A 15,540-nucleotide genomic window follows, 5' to 3' on the forward strand; every position below is an offset into this window, starting at 1 on the left:
CCCAGGTTTGGGATTGGGATGTGGCTTCTCCAAGAGCTGACCCTGAGGTTGTGCCGCCCTCTTTTTGGGGTAAAATCTGCCCCATTTGGGGTTTTTTTTCCCCGCCTGGAAACGCGAATTAATCCCGTTCCCAGATTTATTTTGCAGCCAAATCACCCGAACTGGGGCAAAGGCCGACGAGCTCCGGGAATTCCAATTAATCCTCGTTAACGAGCTCCGGGGGGGATTCCCGGATGTCTGAGCCCCCTTCGGGAGGGGGGGACACCCCCAGACCCCTCGGCCCCCCCGGAACGGCCGCAGGCGGTGCCGGATCCCGAAATTCCCGTGAGGTTTTATTGGGATTCAATAAATAACCCCGGGGGGGAGGGTCCAGGGGACCCCAACGGGGGCCCGGCCCCAAAATCCCCCCGGGGGGTCCCAAACTCCCCCTCAGGCGCCGTCCTTGCTCTTGGTGCTGCTCAGGGGGACGGCGACATCGTCGTCCTCGAGGTGACCCGCCCTGGAGAGACCCCAAAACCTTCGAGTCGCTCCCCAAAGCTCCCAGCCCTTCCCAAAATTTTAATCCTTCCCAATCCCGGAACCTTCAACATCCAACCCAAAACCTCCGTCCCAACCCAAAACCTCCAACCCAACCCCAAAACCTCTGTCCCAACCCAAAACCTCCATCCCTTCCTGACCCCAAAACCTCCGTCCCAACCCAAAACCTCTATCCCTTCCTGACCCCAAAACCTCCATCCCAACCCCAAACCTCCAACCCAACCCCAAAACCTCCATCCTAACCCCAAAATCTCCGTCCCAACCCCAAAACCTCCATCCCAAAACCTCCATCCCTTCCTGACTCCAAAACCTCCAACCCAACCCCAAACCTCCATCCCTTCCTGGCCCCAGAGCTGCCGGGTTCCTCCAAGCACCAGTCCCACCCCGACATGGGGAGATTCCCCCCGGGAAGGGCTGGGGGGTCCCGGGGGGTCCCGGGGGTTCCTCACCGCCTCTCGACGTCCTTGACGGTCTCGGGCAGGGGCGCGTTGCGGGTCTCGGGCAGGAAGCCGGTGGCGATGGCCGAGATGATGGGCGCGGCCCCGTAGATGACCAGGGGCAGCACCGGGGTCACTTCGGCCGCCATGCGCACCAGGGGGCCACCATCCCCCCCACGCGGGCCATGGTGCCCCCCAGGCCCATCCCCGTCTGCCTGTGCCGGGAGAGCCACGCGGTGGGCGGAGGGAGGGACGGGGGAGGGAGGGACGGAGGGATGGGGGGATGGAGCGATGGAGGGATGGATGAGGGATGGAGGGATGGGGGATGGATGAGGGATGGAGGGATGGGGGGATGGAGGGATGGGGGATGGGGGAGGGATGGAAGGATTGATAGAGGGATGGGGAAGGATGGATGGGGGATGGATGAGGGATGGATGGATGGGGTGATCAGTGGTTGGGTTAGCAGAGGGATAGAGGGATGGAGGGATGGAGGGATGGAGGGATGGGGGGATGGAGGGATGGAGGGATGGAGGGATGATGGATGGGGGCCTGGCGTGCTCGGCGGTGGGGTTGGTGGAGCCGTGGTGGTTGGTGAGTGGTTGGGTCGGTGGGTGGCCGGACTGAGCGGTGGTTGGGTTGATGGGTGACTCGGCTGGGCTCATGGAGGGTTGGGTTGGTGGCTTGGTGGCTGGGTTGGCACACGGACGGTGACCGGACAGACGGACGGACGGGGGGGCCGGGGCTGTGCTGACCCCACCCACCTGATGACGGTGGGGAAGAGCTCCCCGGAGAAGATGTAGGCGCAGTTGAAGGAGGCGGCCAAGGCGCCCTTCCCGACCACGGCGAAGGCCATGCGCAGCGTCGCCAGCTCTGGGGCCGGCCGGACAGGTCAGCCCCGGCCCGGCGGCTCCTCAGTGCCCGGCCACCAGCCGCCCTTCACCCCCACGGTGACCCTGCGTCCCCCCGAGGACCCTTCATCCCCCCCGACCATCCCCCCAATGCCCCTTCATCCCACCCAAGGTCCTTCATCATCCTCCACCCCATTCTCCTCCGTCCCTCCCCCCTCCCTGCGGCCGCTCCCACCGCTGGGCACGAAGATGTTGGCCAGGATGCAGAGGCCGGCGAGCGCCAGGGAGCCGCCCTGGGCCGCGCGCCGGCCGAAGCAGGAGATGACCAGCACGGACAGGAGCTTGGCCGGGATGTCCACGGCGCCGAACACCAGCTGGCTCAGGTACACGTTGAAGCCGAAGCCCTGCAGGTCCATGGCCAGCCCGTAGTAGGCGAAGCTGGTGGAGAACCTGCGCCAAAACCCAACAAATCAGCGCCAAAACCACTGGAAATGGGGGGGTGGGGACCCCAAAAGATGAGTTTTGCCCCAAAAGATGGGAGTTGGTCTCAAGAAATTATTTTTTTGCCCCAAAAGTTGTGGACTTGTCCCAGAAAGTGGCTTTTTTCCCCCCCAAAATATGCTGGATTTTACACCAAAGGTGGTTTTTTTCCCAAAATAGTGGGGCTTTTTTCCCCCAAAAGGTAGGGGTTTTTTCCCAAAGTGTGAAGGGGTCTCCCCCAAAAGATGGAGCTTTGCCCCAAAACGTAGGGGTTTTTTTCCCTCAGAAGGTGTTTCTTTGCCCCAAAAATCAGGGATTTTTGCCCAAAAATTGATGGTTTTCTTCCCCGAAATGTGGGGTCTTCCCCCCAAATAGTGTTTTTCCCCAAAAAAGGTGTTTTTTCCCAAGAAAAGGTGTTCTCTGCCGGGACGCACCAGACGAAGGAGACCCCGCACGACACCGTCCTCATGCCGGGGGTCCGGACGAGCGCGGCCACGGCCCCGCCCGGCAGCGGCGGCTCCCGGCGCACCAGAGCCCGCAGCGCCTGCGGGAGACCCCCGGGATCTGCGGGACCCCCGGGAGCCGGGGCGGGGAGGGGGCGAGGGGGGTCCGAGGGGTCTGGGGAGGGGGAGCCGGGGGGTTTGGGGGAGATCCGAGGGGTCTGGGGGGGGATCCGAGGGGTCTGGGGGGGATCCGAGGGGTCTGGGGGGGATCCGGGGGGTTTGGGGGGGATCCGAGGGGTCTGGGGGGGATTCGAGGGGTCTGGGGGGGATCCGAGGGGTCTGGGGGGATCCGGGGGGTTTGGGGGGGATCCGAGGGGTCTGGGGGGGATCCGGGGGGTCTGGGGGGGATCCGGGGGTTTGGGGGGGATCCGAGGGGTCTGGGGGGGATCCGAGGGGTCTGGGGGGATCCGGGGGGTTTGGGGGGGATCCGAGGGGTCTGGGGGGATCCGAGGGGTCTGGGGGGGATCCGGGGGGTTTGGGGGGGATCCGAGGGGTCTGGGGGGATCCGAGGGGGTCTGGGGGGAACCGAGGGGTCTGGGGAGGATCCGAGGGGTCTGGGGGGGAACCGAGGGGTCTGGCGGCGGGGGGGAATCACGATCTGACAGAGGGGATCTGGGGGGATCGATGGGAGAACGGGGGAGGATTTGGGGGACCTGCCACGATCGGGGCGGGTGAGGGGTACAGGGGAAGCTGCCGGGGAACTGGGGGGGATTTAGGGGCAGATCAAGGGAATTTGGGGGTTCAGAGGGGTCTGGGAGGTCCCCAGCCCCCCCCCCACCTCCTCGCTGAGCTTGTCCCCCTCCTCCTTGCGGCCGTTGACCCGCGCGACCTTGCGGAGCCCCCGCAGGGCCAGGTCCGCTCGCCCCGAGGTCACTTGCCAGCGCGCCGACTCCACGTACAGCCTGGGGACGGCCGGGGTGGGCTCGGGGGTCCCGAACCCCCCACCTCCCACCGCCCCCAAAGGGTCCCGGACTGAGGTGTCGGGGGAGGCTCTGGGATCTGGGGGTCCCTGCGCCCCCCTCCACCCCAGGGGACCCCGGACAGAGGGGTCGGGGCAAGGTCGGGGGCAACCCCGGCACTCGAGGGGGGTCTCTCCCACCCTTTAAAGAACCCTCAGCCCCGATATCCCTTTTTTTTTCCCCCAAACCCAGGGCAGGGGTGGGCGCTGAGGGTCCCGTACCAGGAGTAGAAGAAGAAGACGAAGAAGGGCAGGGACACGACGAGCTGGAGCTGCCGCCAGCGCGGGAGCGCGAAGGCCGCGGCCGCCAGCACGAACTGGCCCAGGGTGTAGCAGTAGCCATTGATGGTCCCGACCACGGCCCGCGCCCCCGTCGGGATCCACTCCATGCCTGCGGCACAACCGCGGGGTCGGGGGCCGTGCCAGGGGCAGCGGGGGGCTTGGGGGTTGGGTTCCTCGTGTGGGTCAGTGGGGTGGGGTCAGTGGGGTGGGGTTGGGTCAGTGGGATGGGGTCAGTGGGATGGGGTCAGTGGGGTGGGGTCAGTGGGGTGGGGTCAGTGGGATGGGGTCAGTGGGGTGGGGTCGGTGGGGTGGGGTTGGGTCAGTGGGATGGGGTCAGTGGGATGGGGTCAGTGGATGGGGTCAGTGGGGTGGGGTCGGTGGGGTGGGGTTGGGTCAGTGGGATGGGGTCAGTGGGGTGGGGTCAGTGGGGTGGGGTTGGGTCAGTGGGATGGGGGTCAGTGGGGTTGGGGCCAGGACCCCCCATGGGTCAGTGGGTTTGGGGGTGGATGTGTGGGTCCCTCCCTGGGATGGGGGTCCCACCCCTCCGCACGGGTCCCCTCCCTCCTGGGGATCCCTCCCGTGGGATGGGGGTGCCCGGGGGGGCGGCTCACACAGGGAGGCGGAGTTGAGGGACACCCCGGCCATGGCCAGCCCGGTGAGGAAGCGGCACAGGCAGTAGACGAGGAGGGAGGGGGCGGCGGCCGTGCCCACCCCCGTCGCCCCCAGCTGCAGGTAACACCAGGTGAGCAGCGCCCGGCGCCCGAACCTGCGGGGACACGGCACTGGGAGCACTGGGAGCGCTGGGATGGGGGACAGGGGGTGCTGGGAGCACTGGGAGCGCTGGGATGGGGGACATGGCACTGGGAGCACTGGGAGTGCTGGGATGGGAGACACGGGGTGCTGGGAGCACTGGGAGTGCTGGGATGGGAGACACGGGGTGCTGGGGTCACTGGGACAGGGCCATGGGCGCTGGGAACACTGGGGTGAAGAATATGGGCACTGGGAACACTGGGAGTGACGTGGGAACAGAGGGGGACAACCCGAGCTGGGACAGACCCACCCTGGGGACACTGGGACAGCAGGGGCCAGAGGCAGCACAGGGCACGCCACCCCTCTCCCCCTTCCCAGTTCCTCCCAGTTCCTCCCAGTTCCTCCCAGTCCAGCGCCGGTGGCAGCACGCACTTGTCAGAGAGGACCCCGAAGAGCCCGGAGCCCAGCAGGATCCCGGCCATGTAGATGGACTGGGCCACCTGCCTCAGCTTCTTGGACTCACACACCAGGTCCCACTGCCACCGGGAGGGGACACCGGGGTCAGCGCGGGGGTCACCGCGGGGGTCACCGCGGGGGTCACCGCAGGGACACCGGGGCCCCCCCACCCGGGGGACGGTCTGGGGGGTCACCCCCGCCTCACCTCAGTGACGATGGTGTCGGTGAAGATGCCGTCCAGGTAGGTCCAGCCGTCGTGGCACGGCTCGGTGGCCGCCTCGGTGGCCGTGCCGTTGGCCACGGCGTTGGCCGAGCCGTTGACGTCCAAGAGGTGCCACTGGGGCTCCACGAAGCGGCGGCAGCGCTGGGGCCGGCGGTGGCCGTCCGAGGGGATGGACACGACGAGGGGACGTCGGCGAGGGTGGCGTTGGCCACGGGCCGGGGCCGGCAGTGGTGCTCGGGGACGCCGGCGGTGAAGTTCTGCAGGAGGTTGTGGCTGGCCAGCATGAGCAGCGGGATGGCCAGCGCGGCCACGTAGGTCACCTGGAAGCGGCCCATCCCGCCCAGGCGGGCCAGCAGCTCCACGAAGGACATGGCCGGAGCGGGGCCGGAGCTGGACGGGGCCCAGGTCAGCTGCGGGTGGGAAGAGGAGGAGGAAAGGCTGAGGGACGGAGCGGGGTGGTCAAGGAATGGCCGAAGGGTGGTCAGGGGATGGACCAGGGTCAGTAGAGGGGGGAGGGCGGGATCCAGGGATGGGCCGAGGGATGGCGCAGGAGAGGTCGAGGGTGATTTGAGTGGTCAGTGGAGGGATGACCACGGAATGACCAAGAGATGACCAAGGACAGCGGAGGGAGACCCGGACCGGCCATGGAATACATTGAAAACAGCATCAAAGACCCTCTATTGATCACCTATTGATTGCTCAATCAATCAATCAATTTATTGGTCTGCCAAATAGATCAATACATCGATGGATTCACCCATCTCTCGGTCAATTGATCTATCAGTCTCATTGATCAATCTGCCTACCAATCTATCAATCTCTATTGATCTATTGAGGTGTCTATTGATAGATCAGTCTATCAATCTGTCAGCCTCTCTGATCTACCAATATGTTGATCTATTATCTATTGATCAATCCACCTATCACCCTGTCACTCTCACTCTATTGATCAGTCAATCATTGATTATTTCTTGCTCTCAGCTCCCCCCAGTAAATCAATCAATCAATCAATCAATCAACCCTCTCTCCCCCTGTCCCAGCAATACCCCAGATCCCCGGTGATCAATCGATCCCCACCTGCTCCCCTCCTCCTCCTCCTCCTCCTCCTCCTCCTCCTCCTCCTCCTCCCTCGGCCGCTCCCAGGCTCCGGCTCGGACTCTCGGGACTGTCCGGGCTCTCCGGCCGTCCCTCTGTCCCCTCTGGCCGTCCCTCTGTCCCTCCGGCCGTCCCTCAGCCCCGCCCCCCCCGGCCCCTCCTTCACCCCTCGGTCAATCGATCAATCGATGGATCAATGGATTTCTCCGCTGCCCACTCCTGTCTCTGCCCATGTATTGATCCTTACCCTATCAATAAATGGATTATCCGCTGATAATAAACCTATTGATCAATCTATTGGTCCCCCTGCTGATCAGTCCAGCAAATTCTTTCTCTATCAATAAATTATTGATCACTAGACCCCTCTTATCTATAATGTTTTCGTCATAATCAGTCCAAGATCTCTTTATGTATTAGTTTATTGATCCATAAGTTTCTGTTATTGATCTATTGATCTATTGATCTATTGATTGATCTATTAACCTATTGATGGCTCAATCGATCAATCTATTGATCTAGATGGATCTATTGATCCATCTGTTCATCTGTGTATCTCTATTACCAATGAATTGATCTCCAGTCAATTAATCGATCAACCAATCAGTCTCTATTTTTCTATTGATGAATTTATTGAACCATGATCCACCAGAGTAATAATCTCCTCCATCGATCAGTCTATTGATCCAGTTATTGATTTATATTCTATTGATCAATGCATTGATCTTAACCTCTCTATTCATCAGTCTCTTGGCCTGTAATATTCCTATTGATTGATTTATTGACCTTTAATTGCTCTCTTGATTGATTTATTGACCTTTAATCCCTCTGGTGGTTTATTTATTCTGATCTCTCTATTGATCAATCTCTTGGCCTATAATCTCTCTATTGATCAGCCCTTCTCTCTATCGATCCATCTACCGAGCTTCGATCTCTCTCCTGACCTCACTGGGCTCTCCATGACCCACCCATCGATCTGTCTATTGATCACTCACCTGTCCGTCGCTCCCGGTACCTCCCGGCCTCTCCCAGCACCAGATCCCGCTGCCCGGAGCCCTTTGCCAGCCGCTACCACCCCCCAGCCCCGCGGCTGCCCATGGCCCTGCCCTGTCCCCGGCCTGGCCCTGCTCCTATTTAAGGCCACCCCCGGTCCCGGTTAACGTTTGACTCCGGATCCCGCCATGGGTCGGTGGAGACGCTCCCGGGGCGGAAATGCCGGTGCCGACCACGCCGGGCCCACCCGGGGACACCCAGCAGCTCCCCCTCCATCCCACCCTCTCCATCCTCTTCCTCGCCCTGGAAGACCCCAGACCCCGGCAGATGGGGACCCCCTGGCCCCCTCCGGCCCGTTCTGCCCCTCTGTGCTGGATCATTGATGAGGCAAAGTCCCGGGGGCCCTGAACCGGATCCCTGGGAGCCCCTTGGACCCCGGGCAGGAGGGCGGCGGGAGCAGCGGAGCGTGGGCAGGATGGGGGGGTTGGGGGTGACAGGGGGAGCCGGACACCCGGAATGTCACCGGCCGGGTCAGGGGAGAGGAGGGAATGGCGTGGGCTGGGCGTCCGGACACGTGGATCCTCGGGATCCGTGGGTCCTTGGGACTTCTGGGACATCTGGGTCCGTGGCATCCCTGCGTCCTCAGAATGTCGGGATCCTTGGGATGCCTGGGTCGTCTGGATCCCTGGGATCCTGGATCCCTGGACTTCCAGGCACCGGAGTCCTTGGTCCTTGGGATCCCGGGTCTTTGGGATGTCTGGGAACTGGGTATGGGGGTCCTTGGGATCTCTGGGTCCTTGGGATCCCCGATCCTTCCCGCACTCTCTCCTGTGCTTGTCCATCCCCGGCAGCTCCGGCCGGGGTGGGGAGGGGCCGGCGAGGGGGGCCCGCGGTGCCGAGGCCGCGGTGTCCCGCTGGCTCCCGTATTTTCCTTCGGGGTGGGACGGGTCCGGCTGCGCGGGACCCCCCGCGGCCGTGGGAAAACAACCCCCACCCCCACCCCCGCCGGCCGCGTTTCACACGAGTTTTGCTTTTATTGTTTTTTATTCCAGCACGGCCGAACCGTCCTTGACGCGGCGATTTTGGGGGGCCCCACCGTCCCCCCCACTCTGCAGGGAGGGGGCACCCGGGTCCCCCCGTGGTCACTGTTGTCCCTTTGCTCTTTGGGGGGGGTTGGACCCCCTCCATCCCCAAATCCTGCTCCTTCATCCAGCAGGAGCACCGAGGGCTGGGGGGCTCGGGGGTCCCCCAGTGGGGGGTGGCACTAACGGGGCCCTGTGGAGTTGCTGGACTGGGTGGGCTGGAGCGGGACCTGGAGATGTTGGTCTTCGTCCTTCTGGGATTGTGTCCTGGCAGGGAGGGAGGGATGAGGGGGGTTTGGAGGGAACGGGGGGGTTTTCATGGTGCTGGTCCATTCGTCCATCCCATCACTCCATCCATCCCTCCATCCTTCATCCCATCCCATCCCATCCCATCCCATCCCTCCATCCATCTCTCCACCCCCACGTACAACCAACCCTTCTCTGCCTCCATCCCTTCCCACCATCCATCCATCCCCTCACCCCTCACCCCTCATCCCCTCCAGCCCCACCTTCCCTCCACCTCCTCCACGGTCTCGGGCAGGGCCATGTTCCGTGTCTCGGGCAGGAAGGTGGCCACCAGCCCCGACACCACGGGCGCGGCGCCGTAGATGATGAACGGCAGCGCCGGGAAGAGCTCGCCCGCCATCTTCACCAGGGGGGCCATGATGCTGCCCAGCCGCGCCATGGTGTTGGCCAAGCCCATGCCCGTCTGCCTGTGGGACACCCAGAGATCCTGAGGGCACCTGAGAGCACCTGAGGGCACCTGAGGGACCACCCTGTCACGGCCACCCCGGCCCTGCCCCCTCCTTACCGGATCACGGTGGGGTAGAGCTCGCCCGTGTAGAGGAAGACGCAGTTGAAGGACGCGGCCAAACAACCCTTCCCGAAGACGGCCAGGGCTGTTCGGAGTGTCCGAAGGTCTGTGGGGACAACGGGACACTTGGGCTGAGTTCACTTGAGAAGAAAAGACCCCAAACACCAGGATTTGGGGCAAATCCCCCACAAAAAGCCAACATGACCCAACCTGGGAGCCCCATTGATGGCTTGAGCTCATCTGGGCCCTCCTAGGGAGGTTGGAGATGAGGGGACACCACTGCCACCACCCCCGGCCTCACCTCGTGGCACCAAGATGTTGGCCAGGATGGCCAAGCCGGCCAGGATGAGGGCGACAGCCTGAGTGAAGCGGCGCCCCACGTAGGTGATGGTGAGGATGGACACCAGCTTGGCCGGGATGTCCACGGCACCGAAGATCAGCTGGATCACGTAGATGTCAAAGTCAAAGTTCTGCAGGTCCATGGCCAGCCCATAGTAGGCGAAGCTGGTGGAGAACCTGGGCCGCGAGGGGGGAGAGGGGGTGAAAACGTCACCTGTGGGGAGGGGTGGGGTGGCGTGGGGGGGTCAAGGACTTGGGATGGATGGACGACCACCCACTGGTGTCCTCCACCGCCGGCCGTACCACACGAAGCAGAGGCAGAAGGAGATGCGGCGCACGACCGGCGTCCGGACCAGGTCAACCACGGTGTGGCGGGTCCTCGATGATGTCATCTCCTTCTCCATGTGGGACTTCAGGGTCTGGAGGGACGGGGGGGCTCTGGGATGGGGGTGGGGCACTGGGGTCCCTCTTGTCCTGGGGAAGGTCTGGGCAGGATGGGTGGAAGAGGGGGAGGAGGATCATGGGTGGATGGTGGGATGGAGGTGGTGGATTCGTGGATGGGTGGAAGGGATGGATGGGATTGATGGAGATGGAGATGATGGAGGTGACTGAGATGATGAAGACGAATGGATGGAGGGACAGGATGCTTAAGGGGATGATGGATAAAATGGCCAGGGATGGACAGTTGTCCATGGGGTGGACGTTTAAGGGACCCCTATAAAACCCCCCAGGGACGCGCTGGGGGACCCAGATGGAGCCTTTTACTTCTATGTCGAGCTTGTCCCCTTCCTCCTTCTTCCCGTTGATCCTGGCCACCTTCTGGAGCTCCCGCAGGGCCTGGTGGGACTTCCCCACCATGACGAGCCACCGCGCCGACTCCGTCAGCCACCTGCGCAGGAGGGGTCGGGGCAGGAGCCCAGGGATCGTCATTGTCCCACCTCCACCCAACCGGCAGTGTCCCCCCATCCCTCTGGCCACTGCTCCTTCCAACCATTCCGGGACCTTCTCTTTGTCCACCTTTCCTTCCACCCTCCATCATTCCGTCCGTCCCACTGTCCTTCCATCAACCCATAACTCCAACTGTCCATCCATCCCACCATCCCTACCGCCACCTGCCCGTCTCTGCTTCCATCCCAACGTCCCACCATCCATCCCTCCCTCCATCCAACCATCCATCCATCCATCCATCCATCCCTCCATCCCTCCATCCATCCATCCCTCCCTCCATCCAACCATCCCTCCCTCCATCCAACCATCCCTCCCTCCATCCAACCATCCATCCATCCCTCCCTCCATCCAACCATCCCTCCATCCATCCCTCCATCCATCCATCCCTCCCTCCATCCAACCATCCCTCCCTCCATCCAACCATCCATCCATCCCTCCCTCCATCCAACCATCCCTCCATCCATCCCTCCATCCATCCATCCATCCATCCCTCCATCCCTCCATCCATCCCTCCCTCCCTCCATCCAACCATCCATCCCTCCATCCAACCATCCATCCATCCCTCCATCCATCCCACCATCCCTCCCTCCATCCAACCATCCAACCATCCCTCCATCCATCCCTCCATCCATCCATCCCTCCCTCCCTCCATCCAACCATCCATCCATCCATCCCTCCCTCCATCCATCCCTCCCTCCCTCCATCCAACCATCCATCCCTCCCTCCCTCCATCCATCCATCCCTTATCCATCCATCCATCCCTCATCCATCCATCCCTCATCCACCCATCCCTCATCCATCCATCCATCCATCCATCCATCCCTCATCCATCCATCCATCATCCATCCATCCACCCATCCCTCCATCCATCCCTCCCTCCCTCCATCCATCCACCCATCCCTCTCTCCCTCCCTCCTGGCCCCCAGCCCCACCAGACGATGGAGAGGCAGAAGAAGATGTGGCGGATCACGGGGGTCCGGACCAGGTCGGAGACGGTGTAGGACGACTTCAGAGCCGCCAACTCCTCCTTCATGTTGGACTTCAACATCTGGGAGAGGGGAAACGGGAGTGGTTGGGGGGCTGGAGACCACCCCCACCCCCACCCCACCCCCACCGTGGGGCCACCGGACCTCGACCGTGATCTTCTCCCCTTCCTCCTTGCGGTTGTTGAAGGTGGCCACGCGCTGCAGGACCTTCACCGCCCTGTCGGCCTTGCCCGAGAGCACCAACCACCGCGCCGACTCTGCCAACCACCTGCAGCCAGCGAGGGGAAACTGAGGCACAGCCGGCGCCCCCCGTGTCCCCAGGGCCTCCCCGAGGGGCCCAATGTCCTACCAGGAGTAGAGGAGGAAGACGAAGAAGGGCAGGGACACGGAGAGCTGGAGCCAGCGCCAGTGGGGGACGGCGTAGGCCACCCCGGCCAGGATGATCTGGCCCAGGGTGTAGGCGAAGCCGGTGATGGCCACGGTGATGGCGCGGTACGGCGTGGGGATCCACTCCACCACTGCCAGGGACACAGGGACACGGCTCACTCGGGGCGTCCCCACAGTGCTGGGACCCTCCTGGTCAGTGCGGCCACCCCAGCGTGGTCAGACCTGTCCACACCATGTGACCCCACCCACGGCCACAGCGATGTCCACATCCCTGGACACTGGGATGTCCCCATCCCTGGACACTGGGACATTCTTATCCACGGTTGGCCCCACCCATGACCATTGGCTTGTCCCCCTCCACAGCCATGGCCCTGGCCCCAGCCCCAAGCGCTGGGCTGTCCCCGTGTCCCCTCACCGAGGCAGGCGATGCTGAGGCCGAAGCCGGACAGCGCCATCCCGCCGGCGAAGCGGAAGACGCAGTAGGAGGCGTAGTTGGGGGCGAAGGCCGTGCACGTCCCCATCACCCCCAGCTGCAGGTAGGACCACATCAGCATGGCCTTGCGCCCAAACCTGCAACGGGAGCCACTGGGAGCCACTGGGAGCCACTGGGAGCCACTGGGGATGGGCTGCCCAGAGCCCCACAGGGAAACTGAGGCACAGGGGGGTGTCTGCTGCCTTTACCTGTCCGAGAGGCCCCCCAGGACCAGGGCGCCCACCAGGACCCCGGCCATGTAGATGGACTGGGCCATCTGCCGCAGCTGCCGGTAGCCACAGACCAGGTCCCACTGCCGGACAGGGGACGTGAGGGTGACCCTGTCCTGTCCCCCCACCCATCGGTCCCCGTTTGTTCATGCCCCTCCCTCCGTCCCACCTCACCCCGAGTGCCACCCCCACCCTTCCCTCCCCCGGTCCCCACGGAGGTGTTGTCCCCCCCATGGACACCGCGGTCACCTCCCCGCCCTCCCTGTGTCCCTGTCCCCACCTCGGTGACGATGGTGGACACGTAGACGCTGCGTCGTAGTCCCAGCCGTCGCGGCAGGGCTCGGTGGCCCGGGGCCCGCCGGTGCCGTTGGCAGGGGCGAGGTCACGTAGCGCCGGCAGGACCCCAGGGTGACATCGGGGGACCCCAGGGTGACATTGGACCACCCCAGCGTGGCACCGGTGGGCCCCAGGGTGCCATTGGAGGACCCCAGGTGGCATCAGGCTGGACACGGGTGCCATCGGGGGACGCCGGGGTGCCATCGGGTGTGAGGCGGGTGGCACCGCGGCTGTGGACGCCGTTGGGGGACCTCGGGGTGGCATCAGGGGACCTCAGCGTGGCACCAGGTGACCCCAAGGCGCCACCAGGAGACCTCGGGACAGAGTCGGAGCCCCTCAAGGAGTCACGAGGAGCCGCTGAGGTGGCATCAGGGGTGGCTGCGGGCGGCGCCGGGGAGGCGCTGGGGCCAGCGGGGACGCGGCAGCGGTGCGGGGGACGGCGGCGGTGAAGTTCTGCAGCAGGTTGTGGCTGGCCATGAGCAGGATGGGCCGCCGCCAGCGCCGTCTGCAGCACCTGGAAGCGGCCCAGGCCCCCGACCTGCGCCAGCACGCCCCGAACGGCATCGCGGGGACACCGCCGGCCACGGGGACACCGCTGCGCAGGGGGACGGGGTCACCCGTGGGGACGGCGGCGCTCACGGGGACACCACCACCCACGGGGACATCGGGACAGAGGGACCCCTTCACTTGCGGGGACACCGCTGGACACGGGGGCTTGGGGACACCCAAGACACGGGGACAACATCACCCATGGGGACATCACCCACCACCCACTGGGACTTCATCAACCGTGGGGACACCGCGGCTTGGGGACACCTTCACCCATGGGGACAGCAGGATATAGAGACACCAGGACAGGGGGACACCAGGACAGGGGGACACAGCCACCCCCAGGGCCATGGGGACACGGGACAGGGCTTGGACACCACCGGCAGTGCTGAGATGGGGCCACCAGGACGTGGGGACAGGGGACACGGGGACCCAGAGGTGGGGAGGGGACACGGGGCAGGGGACGTGGTGAGCGCTGGGGACCGTGCCACCACTTGCGTCACACGTCCCCAAGCCCTCCTGCTGTCCCCATCCCCTCGCAGCGTGTCCCTGTCCCGGCTCCACCTCGGTGCGGCTCCCCGGGGACGGGGACATCCGGCCAGCTGTGACTCTGTGTCCCCAAGGTGAAGGGTCCCCTCTGTGATGTCCCCAACCCCTCCCTGATGTCCCAACCATTCTCCTCCATGTCCCCAACTTGTCCCCAAGCCCCCCACAACGTCCCCAACCTGTCCCCGATGCCCCCACCATGACCCCAACCTGTCCCCGTGTCCCGGGGGTCCCCCCCCGCTGTCCCGTGTCCCCACCTGTCACCAGCTGTCCCCACCTGTCCCCAGCTGTCCCCGGGGTCCCCCCGTGTCCTGCCCACCGTGTCCATTGTGCCCCCGCTGTCCCCGCTGTCCCCACCCGTGCTCCCGGTGCTGTCCCTGTCCCGGCTGTCCCCCGCATCGCCCCCCACCTGTTCCCCCAGCCCCCCGTGCCCCCGTCGCGGGGTCCCCGCTGTCCCCGCTGTCCCCACCTGTGCTCCTGGCGCCGTCCCTGTCCCCGTCCCCGTCCCTGTCCCTGTCCCCGCCGCGGTCCCGCGCTCGCTCCCGTTACACAACGAGGCGAAAAGCGGCGCTTTTGGTGCCCCGGATTAACCGGGGGGGGGGAAGGGGCGAATTCCAGCGCCGCGGGGGGGTCCGGACGCCTCTGGGTCCCCCCGCCGCCCGCCCGGGGCCCCGGCAGCCCCTATAGCGAACACCCCCTATAGATCAGCCCCCCCCGGCGCTCCCCAGAGCCCCTCCCCGCATTTAGGGACCCCCCCCAACCTTGCTGGTGTCCCCCCGCAGAGCCCCTCTGGACCCCCGGGGAGCCCCTGCAGAGCCCCCAGGAGCCCCTACAGGTGCCCCAAGAACCTCTACAGATCCCCGTAGAGCTGCTAGAGACCCCCGGAGCCCCTATAGACCCCCCGGTTCCCCCTAAAGAGCCCCGGCAAGTCCCTTTCGAAGCTCCTATAGGGCCCCGGGAGCCCCTATAGGTGCCTGTAGGAGCTCGTGAACCCCCTGTCGGCCCCCACAGCCCCCCTCAGCCCCACTACCAGCCCCCTATAGATCCTGTAAGTCCTCAGTGCCCCTGAAGGACCCTACAGCCCCCCCAAAGACCCCCATAACTCCCCCACTGCTACCCACCGACCCCTATAACTCCCCCATAACCTCCATAGGTACCCATAACTCCCCTATAGATCTCTATAATCCCCCTACAGGTCCCTACAAATCCCCCAAACCCCTCCGCAGATCCCCATGACCCCTCTGTGAGTCCCTACAGCCCCCTAGAGACCCCGTAGCTCCCCCCAGACCCCC

General features: G+C 64.4%; 2 protein-coding genes across 2 annotated transcripts; both read right to left on the reverse strand.

Annotated features, from left to right (window-relative positions):
- Positions 1-319: 319 nt before the first annotated feature.
- Positions 320-5,933, reverse strand: LOC120412313 (solute carrier family 22 member 6-like). The gene is given in 12 exon segments (XM_039572700.1): positions 320-499; positions 987-1,137; positions 1,140-1,189; positions 1,736-1,844; positions 2,058-2,272; positions 2,737-2,846; positions 3,584-3,707; positions 3,986-4,154; positions 4,657-4,811; positions 5,228-5,331; positions 5,457-5,669; positions 5,672-5,933. Coding segments are annotated over 12 exon segments (1,644 nt in total). The 5' UTR covers positions 5,846-5,933; the 3' UTR covers positions 320-429.
- LOC120412317 (solute carrier family 22 member 6-A-like) lies at positions 5,881-15,409 on the reverse strand. The gene is given in 17 exon segments (XM_039572707.1): positions 5,881-5,884; positions 6,521-6,598; positions 9,151-9,354; positions 9,453-9,561; positions 9,757-9,971; positions 11,675-11,790; positions 11,873-11,996; positions 12,078-12,246; positions 12,531-12,685; positions 12,797-12,900; positions 13,098-13,129; positions 13,132-13,288; positions 13,290-13,585; positions 13,588-13,639; positions 13,641-13,748; positions 14,718-14,818; positions 15,370-15,409. Coding segments are annotated over 17 exon segments (2,064 nt in total).
- Positions 15,410-15,540: the final 131 nt, after the last annotated feature.

This window comes from Corvus cornix, unplaced genomic scaffold (genome assembly GCF_000738735.6).
Source record: "Corvus cornix cornix isolate S_Up_H32 unplaced genomic scaffold, ASM73873v5 scaffold9, whole genome shotgun sequence".
NCBI lineage: Eukaryota > Metazoa > Chordata > Aves > Passeriformes > Corvidae > Corvus > Corvus cornix.